This window comes from Mesoplodon densirostris, chromosome 14, assembly GCF_025265405.1.
Source record: "Mesoplodon densirostris isolate mMesDen1 chromosome 14, mMesDen1 primary haplotype, whole genome shotgun sequence".
In the NCBI taxonomy this organism is placed as follows: Eukaryota; Metazoa; Chordata; class Mammalia; order Artiodactyla; family Ziphiidae; genus Mesoplodon; species Mesoplodon densirostris.
In genome coordinates this window covers 20,434,592-20,447,002 of record NC_082674.1, presented here as the reverse complement: position 1 = coordinate 20,447,002, position 12,411 = coordinate 20,434,592, and the positions used below count along the sequence as shown (strand labels likewise).

General features: G+C 35.8%; 1 protein-coding gene across 2 annotated transcripts in view; it reads left to right on the top strand.

Annotated features, from left to right (window-relative positions):
• The window catches only part of ASXL2 (ASXL transcriptional regulator 2), a 128,595-nt gene that overhangs the window by 83,151 nt on the left and 33,033 nt on the right, over positions 1–12,411 (top strand). Inside the window, exons 1-2 of one of the 2 annotated variants that reach the window (XM_060117217.1) lie at positions 11,370–11,443; positions 11,526–11,641. Coding sequence is in view for 1 of the 2 variants with exons in the window: in XM_060117216.1 (XP_059973199.1) it covers positions 11,526–11,641 (116 nt within the window). In the remaining variant the exon portion in view is untranslated. Of the gene's footprint in view, positions 1–11,369; positions 11,444–11,525; positions 11,642–12,411 lie in introns of those variants that run through there. The other variant, XM_060117216.1, reaches the window with a different exon arrangement.

Here is a 12,411-nt window from a genome sequence, read left to right as displayed (position 1 = left end):
TCCTGCTTGGTTTCTGCTTCATAGCTTACCCAAAAACTTGCTTTAGGGAATAATATCTTTGTTGCTGCAGCTTCCTTGGGATGAATTTAACACTTAAGGATACATTTTATTACCTCTTCTTCTAATTATCTGTAACTTCTTGTCAAGAGTCTTTTTGAAGAGGGCAAATTGTTTTTACCCCAATATTGATAAATTTAGCCATACATGGCGGGGCAAATTTTAAGCCAGTTCATGCTGGTTCCTTTATAAGGACTGATATAGTGATATTCCAGTGCAAAATAGACATCCAGGAGTTTCCCTAGCTTGGATGACCTCTTACGTTTGAGTCATAGATGAGTTGCCTTTGGATCTAGAAGTTAGAGTGATGCTTGTTGGAATACTTGACTCATTAATTTTAAGTACCTCTAGAACTATTGATTTTGAACTATAACAGAAAAATCATCTGCTTTATTATCATTTCTGTGTTAATGTGTGTGCTACTCCTGGAGAAAATTTAGATAATTGATGGCATTATCTGTGCTCTCATACAGCTACTACACTTGCAAGTTGGGCAAATTTTGAAACCAGAGGATCCTAGCTTTAAGATCACAACACTTAGAGAGCAGCTCAGACATCATGTGTTAGGAACAAATGGAATAAAGGCAAGGCAAGGTTGGGACCTGTGACCAATATTCTTGATATGTGTTTTTTAAAGTAATCCCTGTCAGTAGTGAAAGGAGATGTGTCCAGGACTTTACGTTTCTCAGAGTCTACTAAAGACCTTTTTTTTTGGTGGAAGGATGGAGCCAGAAGTATTAAGGGCTCTGTCTCTCCTCTTCTTCTCCCCAGTTTAAATTTTTCTTTTTAAGTTTGGAAATTGTTGACCTAGGATTAGGAACCAAGCCAAGTCATCAGGCAAGAGAGACAGCTAGATTCATAATTTCTGGATGTGGCTGGAAACAGGGAAATCAATACTAAAGGAGGTCAGACTAGTAAACTGGGAACAAAATATTGGTTGTGGAAGTCTTTGCTTTTCAGTAGCTCATATGCTGCAGTGGCTGTTTTTGTTTTTTTAACATCTTTATTGGAGTATAATTGCTTTACAATGGTGTGTCAGTTTCTGCTTTATAACTGCAGTGGCTGTTTGAAGTAGTGGTTGTTAGTGGTTGTAAAAGGCTCTCTCTAAGGTAAATGTATTGTGATACAGGAGGATTTAAAATAACAATAGAACCCCATTGTCCGTAGGCAATGGGTAGATTAAAATAGCATAACCTTGCCCCACACTCGGCATAATAATAGAAGATATTAACAGCAAGGTAATAGCAAATTCAAAATTGTGGTCCACATAAATTATTTTTGAACTGCCTCTGATTCATTCTTCTTCTAGAAATTGTCACAATATTACTTAGCCTCAGTTTACGTTAAGATGAGATGTTCAATAAAGATCTTTTCTGATTGTAGCCTATTAAACTGAGTATAGAATGGCCTTTATGTGGTGTTTGGAAGGTGGAGATGAGAGGTGCACATGATGGCATATGGACATGCTAACTACTCTAGCAGCTCTGATAGTCTTCAGAAATGGATAAATACTGAGCTAGCAATAATGAAGAATGATTTAGTCTCTCATAGGATGTGCTTCTCTCATTCATGGGTCATGCATATGACATAGGCATAGAAATGTAAAATTTTAGGTTTATATTATATATTTATCAATGTTTTTGTAGTCCAGTGCAAGTTAAAATGGAAAACTTGTAGTTAGTGATAGTAGCAGCATGCTGCACAACAGTTCTAAGTCAGTTGCAGTTATTAATAAAGGTAAAACAAACTAAATGTGCCTATTCCTTTTTCTTATTTAGGGCTTTTACTCTCAATCTGACATCACTTTATTTCAAATGCATTGTAAGACAGGAAGAACACTGAGATAGTATCAAAACCCACTTCCTTTTATGTACAAAAATAAAGAGCTCTGACAGCAAAACTGATACTTCTAGTTGGAAATCGATAGAAACTCTCTTGATATAGGTATACCTTTTAGCCAGATAGGGACAGAGAATAGAACTTTGAAATTCAGTCCAGTGTTAACGCTAGTTCATTGATTTCTGTGTAGAAGTTTGTAGTTCTGGTTTCTAATTTTCAGACAGGAAACAATGTTCAGAGACGAGCTTTTTGGAATTCCAATCCAAGGTAAGATGGAATAATGCCAGAAAAATGATTAAAATCAACTTTTCTGTTGCTTTTTTGTAGGACTGTAGCTAAGTGAAGTCTCCGCCTTTTCCCTAAAATATAAATACTGCAGCATGAAGGAACTGCACAAGCATTATTTTTATCTTCTGAAAAAAGTTTTGTTAAAGTTTGGTCTGCTTTCAAAATGTCAAGAAAAAAATTAAGTGAAATATGCTTTTTCACTTATAAGGTGTTACTAATTCTTTCCAGGAACATGAGCTCATGTTAATTTTACTGCTTCAGGAATTTGATACATAGTGTGTTTGGAGTTACTTAAAATACCATAGACCTGTCTGCCCTCTAACAGCATTTATATATGTGTTAAGTTACTGAATAGTGATGATTTTATATATATATAGAAATGTCACCTTTAAAAAGTATACTGGAGAGGGGCTTCCCTGGTGGCGCAGTGGTTGAGAGTCCGCCTGCTGATGCAGGGGACACAGGTTCGTGCCCCGGTCTGGGAAGATCCCACATGCCGCGGAGCGGCTGGGCCCGTGAGCCATGGCCGCTGAGCCTGCGCATCCGGAGCCTGTGCTCCGCAACGGGGGAGGCCACAACAGTGAGAGGCCCTTGGGAGAGATGCTGTCTTCTCTCCTGGGGTGATTAGTGTCTGAATTGGAGGTTTTAGCTTTGTCATGTATTAAAGACAGCTACACCTTGGATAGTTAGGGTACCCAGAAGCAAGGGAAGGTGTTCAGGTAGGTATGGCCTCTTCATCTTTGGTTAGGGGACTGTTTGAATATAATCAGGAGCCACAGCCTGCTCAGTTTGGAGTAGACTGGTGTGAGGAGAAGGGATTTGGAACTAAAACGGTCTGTTACTTCTGGAAATGAAATTCCTCTAAAGAAAGACTACTGTGAAAATAAAACTCTCTCTTAAGAGAAGGATTGCTGTTTTTGACCATGCACTCTTTCAGCTATATAAAGCTCAATTTCAATTTTGGTATTACTGCTCCATTATTTCTGATAGTCTCTCTAATACTTCAGAGAGGCCCATTGAATGTCTTCAGGAGAATCTAAAATGCTAAGTCAGAGATTATTTTCTAAAGCTTTTAATTCAAATGCATCTAATATGAATAGTCTATTACCCTTTTGACCTTGTTCAATATGATAATCATTTGTTGAAATGGAAAATTCCCAGTGCTATAATATATCTGAAAAATGGTACCTTCTGATCTTATACTCAGGGTATGGTACATATGTATCCAACAGCCTGAAACTACTTCCAGTAAACTGTGTAAAACTGGCTTTAATAAGCCTCAGTTCTAAAATTTGTTTCAAATATTTTTCTGAAAACACTCAAATTTGAGTTTAAAAAGATCTCTCTACTAGGTCGCTGTTTGGTTTTTGTGTGTGACATTTTTGGTTTTTTAAATCAAATATGAGTGCTTTTGATCAGAACTTGTTAATCTTTTGTTATGTCTATATGTTTATATGAAAGCAAGCATTTTTGTTTCTAATCAGATACTACATAAGTTCTTAAATGAGTGCTTTTGACTCTGCTGCGCCGTCCACATTGGAGGACTAGTACCTGAGGATATAATCTTGAGAAGTGTTGTTTAAGCAGTTAGTTTATTTGCAGAGCGAAAGAGTTTTAAACTCTTTGTTTTTCAGGATTTTTTGGTTCTTTTGTCCCATCTCATTTCCATGTAAATTTTAGAATTAGCTAGTCAGTTTTCACATGCCCCTGCTCCCATTAACCTGCTAGGATTTTGATCGGGATTGCTTTAAAACTGTATGTCAGTTTGGGCTCTGTTGCATGTTTACATTAAGCCTTTCAACTATGAAAGTGATATTACTGCATTTTCTGCAGTTTTCTTTCATTAATTTCATGTAATTTTCTTTGTAGAGGTCTTGTACATCTTTTATTAGATTTATTCTTTGACATTTTTTATTCTATTATAAATGGATTAAAAATTTTTTCATTTCATGATTGCTTATTGCTGATATATAAAAATACATACAAGGACTCCCCTGGCGGTCCAGTGGTTAGGACTCCACACTTCCACTGCAGAAGGCACAGGTTCAATTTCTGGTCAGGGAACTAAGATCCCACAAGCTGCGTGATGTGGGCAAAAAAAAAAAAAAAAATACATATAGTTAATTTTTATAAATTGATTGTCAATGTCTGTGAAGGGTCTAGGATTCTATCCTTTTTGTAAGCTAACAAGTTAGCTTTGTATTGGTTCATGCATGTTGACAGAAGATGCAAGACTCCTGGGTCAGAGAAAAAGGACTTTATTACTCACAGCATAGCAAGCAGTATGAACATGGCATATTTGTTGTGTTGGTTCCTCTTTATCTCCAAGTCTTCCATCGCTGATGAGATAACGGGCCCAGGTGCATGCTACTCATGCTGTTGGTTTGTATCTTAGCCAAGGAACACTGAGGTTGAGGAGTTCAATTCCTCCTTCCCTCCCTCCCTCCCTTCCTGCCCTCCATTTTTATTGAGATACAATTGACATACAACACTGTATAAGTTTAAGGTGTACAGCATAATGATTTGACTTACATATGTCATGAAATGATTACCACATTAAGTTTAGTGAACATCCATCATCTCATATATTGAAATAGATACAAAATTAAAGAAATTAAATATTTTTTTCCTTGTGATGAGAACTTTTAGGGTGTACTTCCTTAACTTTCATATATAACATACAGTGGTGTTAATTGTATTTATCATGTTGTACATTACATCCCTAGTACTTATTTATCTTCTAACTGGAAGCTTGTACCTTCATCAGTCCCCACAACCTCCCCACCTCTGGTAATCACAAATCTGATAATTTTTTTCTATGAGTTTGTTTTTGAAGTATAGTTGACCTACAACACTGTGTCAGTTCCTGGTACAAAACATAGTGATTCCATATTTCTGAATTTCAGAATGATAACCATGATAAGTCTAGTTGTCCTCTGTCACCACACAAAGATATTATACCATTATTGACTATATTCCCCATAGGGTAGGATATATTACATACCTGTGGCTCATTTATTTGGTAACAAAGTTTGTACCCCTTAATCTGCCTCACCTGTTTCTTTCTTCCCCTCACCACCACTCTCCCCTCTGGCAACCACCTGTTTGTTCTCCATATCTATGGGTCTGTTTCTGGGTTTTTGTTTTTGTTTGGTTTTTTTTGGCCACAATGCACGGTTTACAGGATCTTAGTTCCCTGACCAGGAATTGAACTTGGGCCACGGCAGTGAAAGTGCCAAGTCCTTACCATTGGACTGCCAAGGAGTTCCCATTCTGTTTCTGTTTAGTTTTGGTTGTTCATTTGTTTTGTTTTTTAGGTTCCACATATAAGTGAAATCATACAGTATTTGTCTTTGTTCTTCTGGCTTCATTTAGTATAATATGCCCTCTGGATGCATCATTGTTGCCACACATGGTGACAAGATTTCATTCTTTTTTATTGCTGAGTAATGTGCCACGTTGTGTGTGTGTGTTTGTATGTACATGCATACATACATAGCACATCTTCTTTATCCATTCATCTGTTGGTGGGCACTTGGATTGCTTCCATATCTTGGCTGTTATAAATAATGCTGCAGTGAACATAGGGGTGCATATATCTTTCCTGATTATGTTTTTGTTTTGTTTGGATAAATACCCAGGAGTGGAACTGCTGGATCATGTGGTAGTTCTATTTTTAATTTTTTGAGGAATCATTCTTCTGTTTTTCCATAGTGGCTGCACCAATTTACATTCCCACCAACAGTACATGAGGGTTCCCTTTTCTCCACATCCTTGCCAGCCCTTGTTATTTGTTGTCTTTTTGATGATAGCTATTCTGACAAGTGTGAGGTGATATCATTATGGTTTTGATTTGCATATCTTTGATGATTAGTCATGTTAAGCATCTTTCCATGTGCCTGTTGGCCAACTCTGTGTCTCCTTTCAGGGCTTTTAAATAGTAAGTGGAAGCAAGCCTACTTTGGGAAGAGTTACTGCCTTCTCTCAGAGTTGCTGACTGTAAATACAGCATTCAGGGACTTGCATTCTTGGCATACCCAGCAAGTACTTGTAGCAACACTGAGGGCACGTGGTGGATTGCCTCTCCCAACATTGATATTGTATCCAGCAACATTTCTAAATTATTTTCTAATCTAATGGTTTATATATAGGTTTATTCTTAGGATTGTCCACATATACAAACATGTGATTTATGAGTAGTGGCAGTTTTATTTTTTTGCCATGTTATACTGGCTAGAGCTTCCAGTAAAGAGTGACATAGGAGTGGTAACATCAATCATCCTTTTCATTCTCTATATTTATAGGTAAAGTTTTGAATATTATGCCATTTTAAGAATGATGTTGACTACAGTAGGTTATTGTAGACACTCTTTATTAGATGAAGTTAGTTCCTTTCTATTTGTAGTCTAAGAGATTTTATAATGAACAGATGTTGAATTTTATCAGTTGCTTTTCCTTCGTCTGCTATTTCAGTAGATATATTTTTTTCCTTTATTCTGTTTATGTGGTAAATTATGTTGGAACTCTCATATATTGCTGGTAGGAGTATAAATCGGTATAACCACTTTGGAAAACTGTTTCTCAGTATATACTATAGTTGAACATGCATCAGAATCACCTGGAGAGCTTATTATGATGCAGATTCCTGGGCCCCACCTTTGGAGTTTCTGGTTCAGTAGATCTGGGCTGGGATCTAGTAATTTGCATTCTAACAGATTTTTAGATAGTGATGGTTTTGTTCTTGGTACAACACCTTAGAAACTGCTGGTTAAGACATTGTAGTAATAAGAGCAAAAGACTAGAAATTACCAAAATAAGAGTCCAGCTGAAGAAATTATGGTCCATCTGCCAGTGGAATCTTTTGCAGGTGTTAAAAGGAAGATCTCTTATGTTCTATTCTGTTCTCTTCCCCAGGATATATTATATTGATTATATTTTAAAAATCAAGGGTATGGACAATTTCTAGTACATGTGTTTTTTTGCTTAAAGAAGTGAGTTAACATATTAAAATACACACACACACACAATGTTTTCACCAAAACAAAAATGCAAATAAAAAACAATGGAAGGATAAAAACTAATATAAATTATTTCCTTTAATGGAAAGGAGGTAATAAAGTTTCTGTAGACAGGGGAGGGAGCTAGACTTATATGAAAGTAACTTGTTTTATAGTTTTACGTAATTAAACCAATTAAAATTTTAAAACGCACTTTCTAGAAATACCAGACAACTTAAAGCAAACTCAAGTATATGTCAAATTTGAACATAATGACATAGGTAAGTTACTGTAGGATATGTCTTAGGTGTGGGAGACCAAACTCAGAAATCTTAAACTGCCTTCGGTAGTCTTCTTTTCAGTAATTATATTGATATGATTTCTTTGAAATTAAATCTATAATAGAAAACAAGTTAATAGTTACAGTAATGTTATTAGAAACCAGGATTATCTGGGAAGAAAAGCTATAGAAATATAAAATCAGAAAAGTTAAGTGACAATGCTGTAATCGTAAATTCCGATTTGTTATCTTTTGCATGAATTTAAAAAAGTTTTTCCTTTGACAAAAATTCTTTTTTTTTGTCCCAGTAACTGAAAAGTCCTAGAACCAGTGGTAACTGAGTAGCATCAAGTGCAGTGTTTTAATACCATTTTCAATAAAAAGGTATCGGGTCTCCTTGGAGAAGGGAGTGCTCCAAGTCTGGGCAAAAAAATTATGCAAGATTTTCCTAGGACTCTTTCTGTGCCAGATAGCAAGGAAGTGGTTGGATACTGCTGGGGCCATGTCCCAAAGATGGTTTACAACTTGACGGAACTCCCACTACCCCAAAAGTGCACAGTTTGAGTGCCAAATTTTTAATAATTGCTAATGATGTAAACATTTCAAATATGTAAACATCTATGAGTTGATACTTAAAAAAATAAAATCAGTTTTAAGTGCTGTATTACTTTTCTGAGGCTGCTGTAACAGATTACCACAAACCAGGAGCCTTAAAACAACAGAAATTTATTTATTTTCTCACAGTTCTGGAGGCCAGAAGTCAGAAGTCAAGGCGTCAGCAGGGCTGTACTCCCTGCAGAGACTCTAAGGGAGAAGTCTGTTCTGTGTATTTTCTAGCTTCAGGTGGTTGCTGACATACTTTCCCTATGGCCACATCCTCCAGTCTCTGCCTCTGTCCACATGGCTTTCTCCTCTGTGCCTGTCTTGTGTCTAAGGTCACTTGTCATTTGATTTAAGGCCCACTGGAATAATCCAGGATGATCTCCTTATCTCAAAATCCTTAATTAAATCTGCCAAGACTCCTTTTCCAAATAATGTAACATTTCCACATTCTGGGGGTTGGGACATGGACATGACTTTTGGTGGCCACCACTTAGCTCACTACAAGTACTAACTCATTCTGAAACTATACAAAGTCCAAATCTTGGTTGTGCTCCTTACTAGCTGTGTCCTTTGTCAGGCTAATTAAATTTCCAGATAGGGAAAATTTCAATAATACCACCACAATATGCAGGTGTGTATATTTATTTATTTATAAATGTATATCCTTGAAATTTTTTCTTTTTTTTTTTTTTTGCATAGAAAAATGTCAGCAAGGATGCCATCCCAACTATATTATTTAGTTATCTCAGAGGATAGAATTGGAGGAGATTGGGTGGGGGTAGAAAGAGAAGTTGTACCCATCTTAGAGAGTAGTTACAAGAGTTCAATGAAATTCTGCTCAAATAAACCTAGCGCACCATTAGGCACATAGACAATGTTTAAATTCATGGTTGCTCTAATAAAGTTACGTGTCTTGGAGACAATGTAGACACTAAAAGGAATTAAAAGAGATGAGTTTCTCAACATGTGTTTAAATCTTATTTGCTGTTTGTAGTTCTGAACCTTTAGTATTTAAAAGTTAGAGTAAAGTTTAAGTTTCATTAAAGTTATGAGACCAGTACTTGGCATTAAGTACTGGGAGGTATTCCTCATTGGTGGGTCCTGGAATTTTCTTGATTTATTTCAGTTGGCTTTGAGATATGTTTATGGATTCATTTGTTAGAAAGGGCTTTTGCCTTAAAGGGAAACATTCTAAACAGTTTGCCCTGGTAATTACAGATAGCTTTATTATCTCTTTTCCAGGCTACAAAGTAGAATTCTTATGTTCTTTAATGGGGTCATTTTGGCTTGATCGTTTGTTTTCTGTTTATTTTCAGACAGTTATTGGGACAGGTGAGGACATGAATAATCTCAGATTTCTGCAAACCATTAAAAAGAAAATAAATATAGTTAAATATTAATAGTTTTTAGCTTTATTTTCATAATTTCCCTTTAAAAACATTGGTCAAATCAAAAAGACAGACAGTATGAAATATTGACAAGGATGTGGAGAAATTAGAACCCTCATACATTTCTGGTGGAATTGTAAAAAATGGTTCAGCCATCTTGGAAATCAGTTTAGCACTTCCTCAAAGAGTTTAAACATAGAGTTACTGAAAAAAACAGCAATTTCACTTTTAGGTATGAACCCAGGAGAAATGAAAACATATGTCCAACACAAAATTCTGCAAACGAGTGTTCGTAATGGCAAAAAGTGGAAGCAACTCAAATGTCCTTTTGAGCAACTCAAACGTCAAATCAGCTAATGAATAACAAAATGTGGCGTATGCATACAATAGAATATTATTTGATGATAAAAAGGAATAAAGTATTGATACATGCTCTAACAGAGGTGAATCTTTAAAACATGCTAAGTAAAAAAAGCCATTCACAAAACAGCACATACCGTATGATACCATTTATATGAAATGTCCAGAATAGGCAAGTGCATAGGGACAAAAAACAGATTGGTGATTACCTTGGACTAGGGGAGTGGGTTGGGGAAAGAGGAGTGACAGCTAACCAGTACAGGGTTTTTTTCGTGGGTGATGAAAATTGATTGTGATGATGGTTACACAACTTTGCAAATATATTAAAAGCCATTGAATTGTACACTTTAGGTGAATTGTATGGCATATAAGTTATATCTCAGTGAAACTGTTACTTTAAAATATTGGTCAACATCTAAGTGCACTAAAGATATGGTTTCTTTTTGTTGCTTAACCATCTCAAGAATTATCCAGCTCCATTTTTTGTATTGTATATTACGGTGAATTTTTTTTTAACGCCACGCTTACTGTATGTCAGTTCTTTCCCATATATAACCTTATTATAAGGGTTGGGATACAAAGCTATATCTAACTATGATAGGTCTTCTTCTTAAAATTGTCCACTGTTGTCCTCTTTAAATGTTGTCTACTGTGCATTCCTTTCTTAGGACATCTAAGAGTCCATTGAAATGCCGTATTCCAAAACTTATATATTCCAGTGAACCATGTTTCTACATTCTTATGTCAGGTAGCTACCTGCCAGCATACTTCATATGGTATCTTGAGACTCGTTAGCCATACCATGAGATGCCATTTTGCTATCCAGGCCCTTTCAGTCCAGCTACTTTGAAAGAAGGCATTAGTAAACATGGATTCTTTGAGAGTCATCACTAGCAGTAGTGATTATTATTTTTATTATTAAGGGGTCTGAATCAGCAATTTCTTTTGTTATCTCGTATCATAAATAATACACTGTTGAACTTTATAGAACATAAAGATCTAATTGCTATTTATTATAAGAGGTATAGGCCCTTGAAGGGAAAACCCTCATTCACATAATACTAAGGTTTGGCTAAGCTCTGATGAGGTATAAAACAGCTGGTGATGAAGTAGAGAGTGGTTACATCCTGTGCAAACCTACACTGATTCCATCAGAGAAATCCTAAAGTACCCTTTCACATGGGTAGACCTAAAACTATTGATGTAAGAGATGAAGGAATATAAAAATTAAAGCTATGGTAGTGTTTGAGGTGGAATGGCCTTATTGCCTTCCATTTTAAAGATAGGGAAAACTGGAACCCATTCTATCAACCCAGGGCTCTTCCACAATATCATGTTGTTATTAGATTTACCTTAAGAACATAGATACTGTCCAACAGGCTCTAGCATCTTTTCTAAGTTTTATCTTAGTTGATGACTCATGGTTTATATTCTACTTCCTGCTTCTTCAGTCAATTCTATTGAAAAATTAAAGAATGAAAAGTAATGAATACTAACATCCATCCCTTCCCCATCCTATCATCCTTCACTAGAGCTTTCTGAGGAAATAAACTGAAAAGGGAGGCTGTTTGCAGTAGAACTCCAAAAAGAAGATCCTTCCCAAAAGTGTTTGGTCACAGTTCTTAATACAGGTAGCAGCATATGATTGGGGAAGGAATGGTGCTTGATATCAACTCTAATAACAAAACTTTTCATTGTCATTTCCCCCCCTAGTATCGTCTAGACTGTCACAACCATCCTCTCCTCAGTCAGGCTGCCCATCACCCACCATTCCAGCAGGTAAAGTCATTTCTCCGTCACAGAAGCACAGCAAGAAGGCACTAAAGCAGGTAATCATGCTATTCTGTTTATCAGAATTATAATCTCCTACATTAAAAATGCATGATTCTGGCAGTCAGTGAAAATTTCTTGAAAGAACGTTAGGGAGAAATTGTGTGTGGTTTCCCACTTTGTATTTAATAAGTTATGCACCTCTGTGTTAATAGGTTTATGGTAGATACTCTTTTTATCACATTTTAAAAGTTCCTGATTAGTTTCCAATTTGCTATGAGGGGTGTGTGTATGTGTGTGTGTGTTTAATTAAGAGTAGGTATTGAATTTTTCAGGTTGAGTTTCTTCAGAATTTATGAAGATGATCAGGTAGCCTTTCTCTTTAAGTCAACCAATATACGGAACTCCAGGGCTAGACTTTCTAATGTTAATGTATTGTGTAGCTCTCTGGAATAAACCCTATATGTTTGTTATATAATTTTTAATATGTTAATGGAATTTTCTTATTTAAGATTTTAGCTTCGATTTTGTTATTTTCTTGTACTATCCTTATACAGTTTTGGAATCAGGATTGTTCTTAGCATCTAAAATAAGTTGTATAGCCCTCTATTATTTTTCTGATTTTTGGAAAAAATCATAGAAAGTATTTTTTTCCCTGAAAGTTCTGCAAATCTCACTTTTACAACTGTTTTCCTAGCATTTCAATTTCATCTACTACTACTGGTCTCTTGATTTTCAGATATTTGAGCCAATTTTGGAAATTTACTTTTCTTAGAAAATGCTCCATTTCACTTGATTTTTTTCAAATATTCGTATAAAGTTGTACATA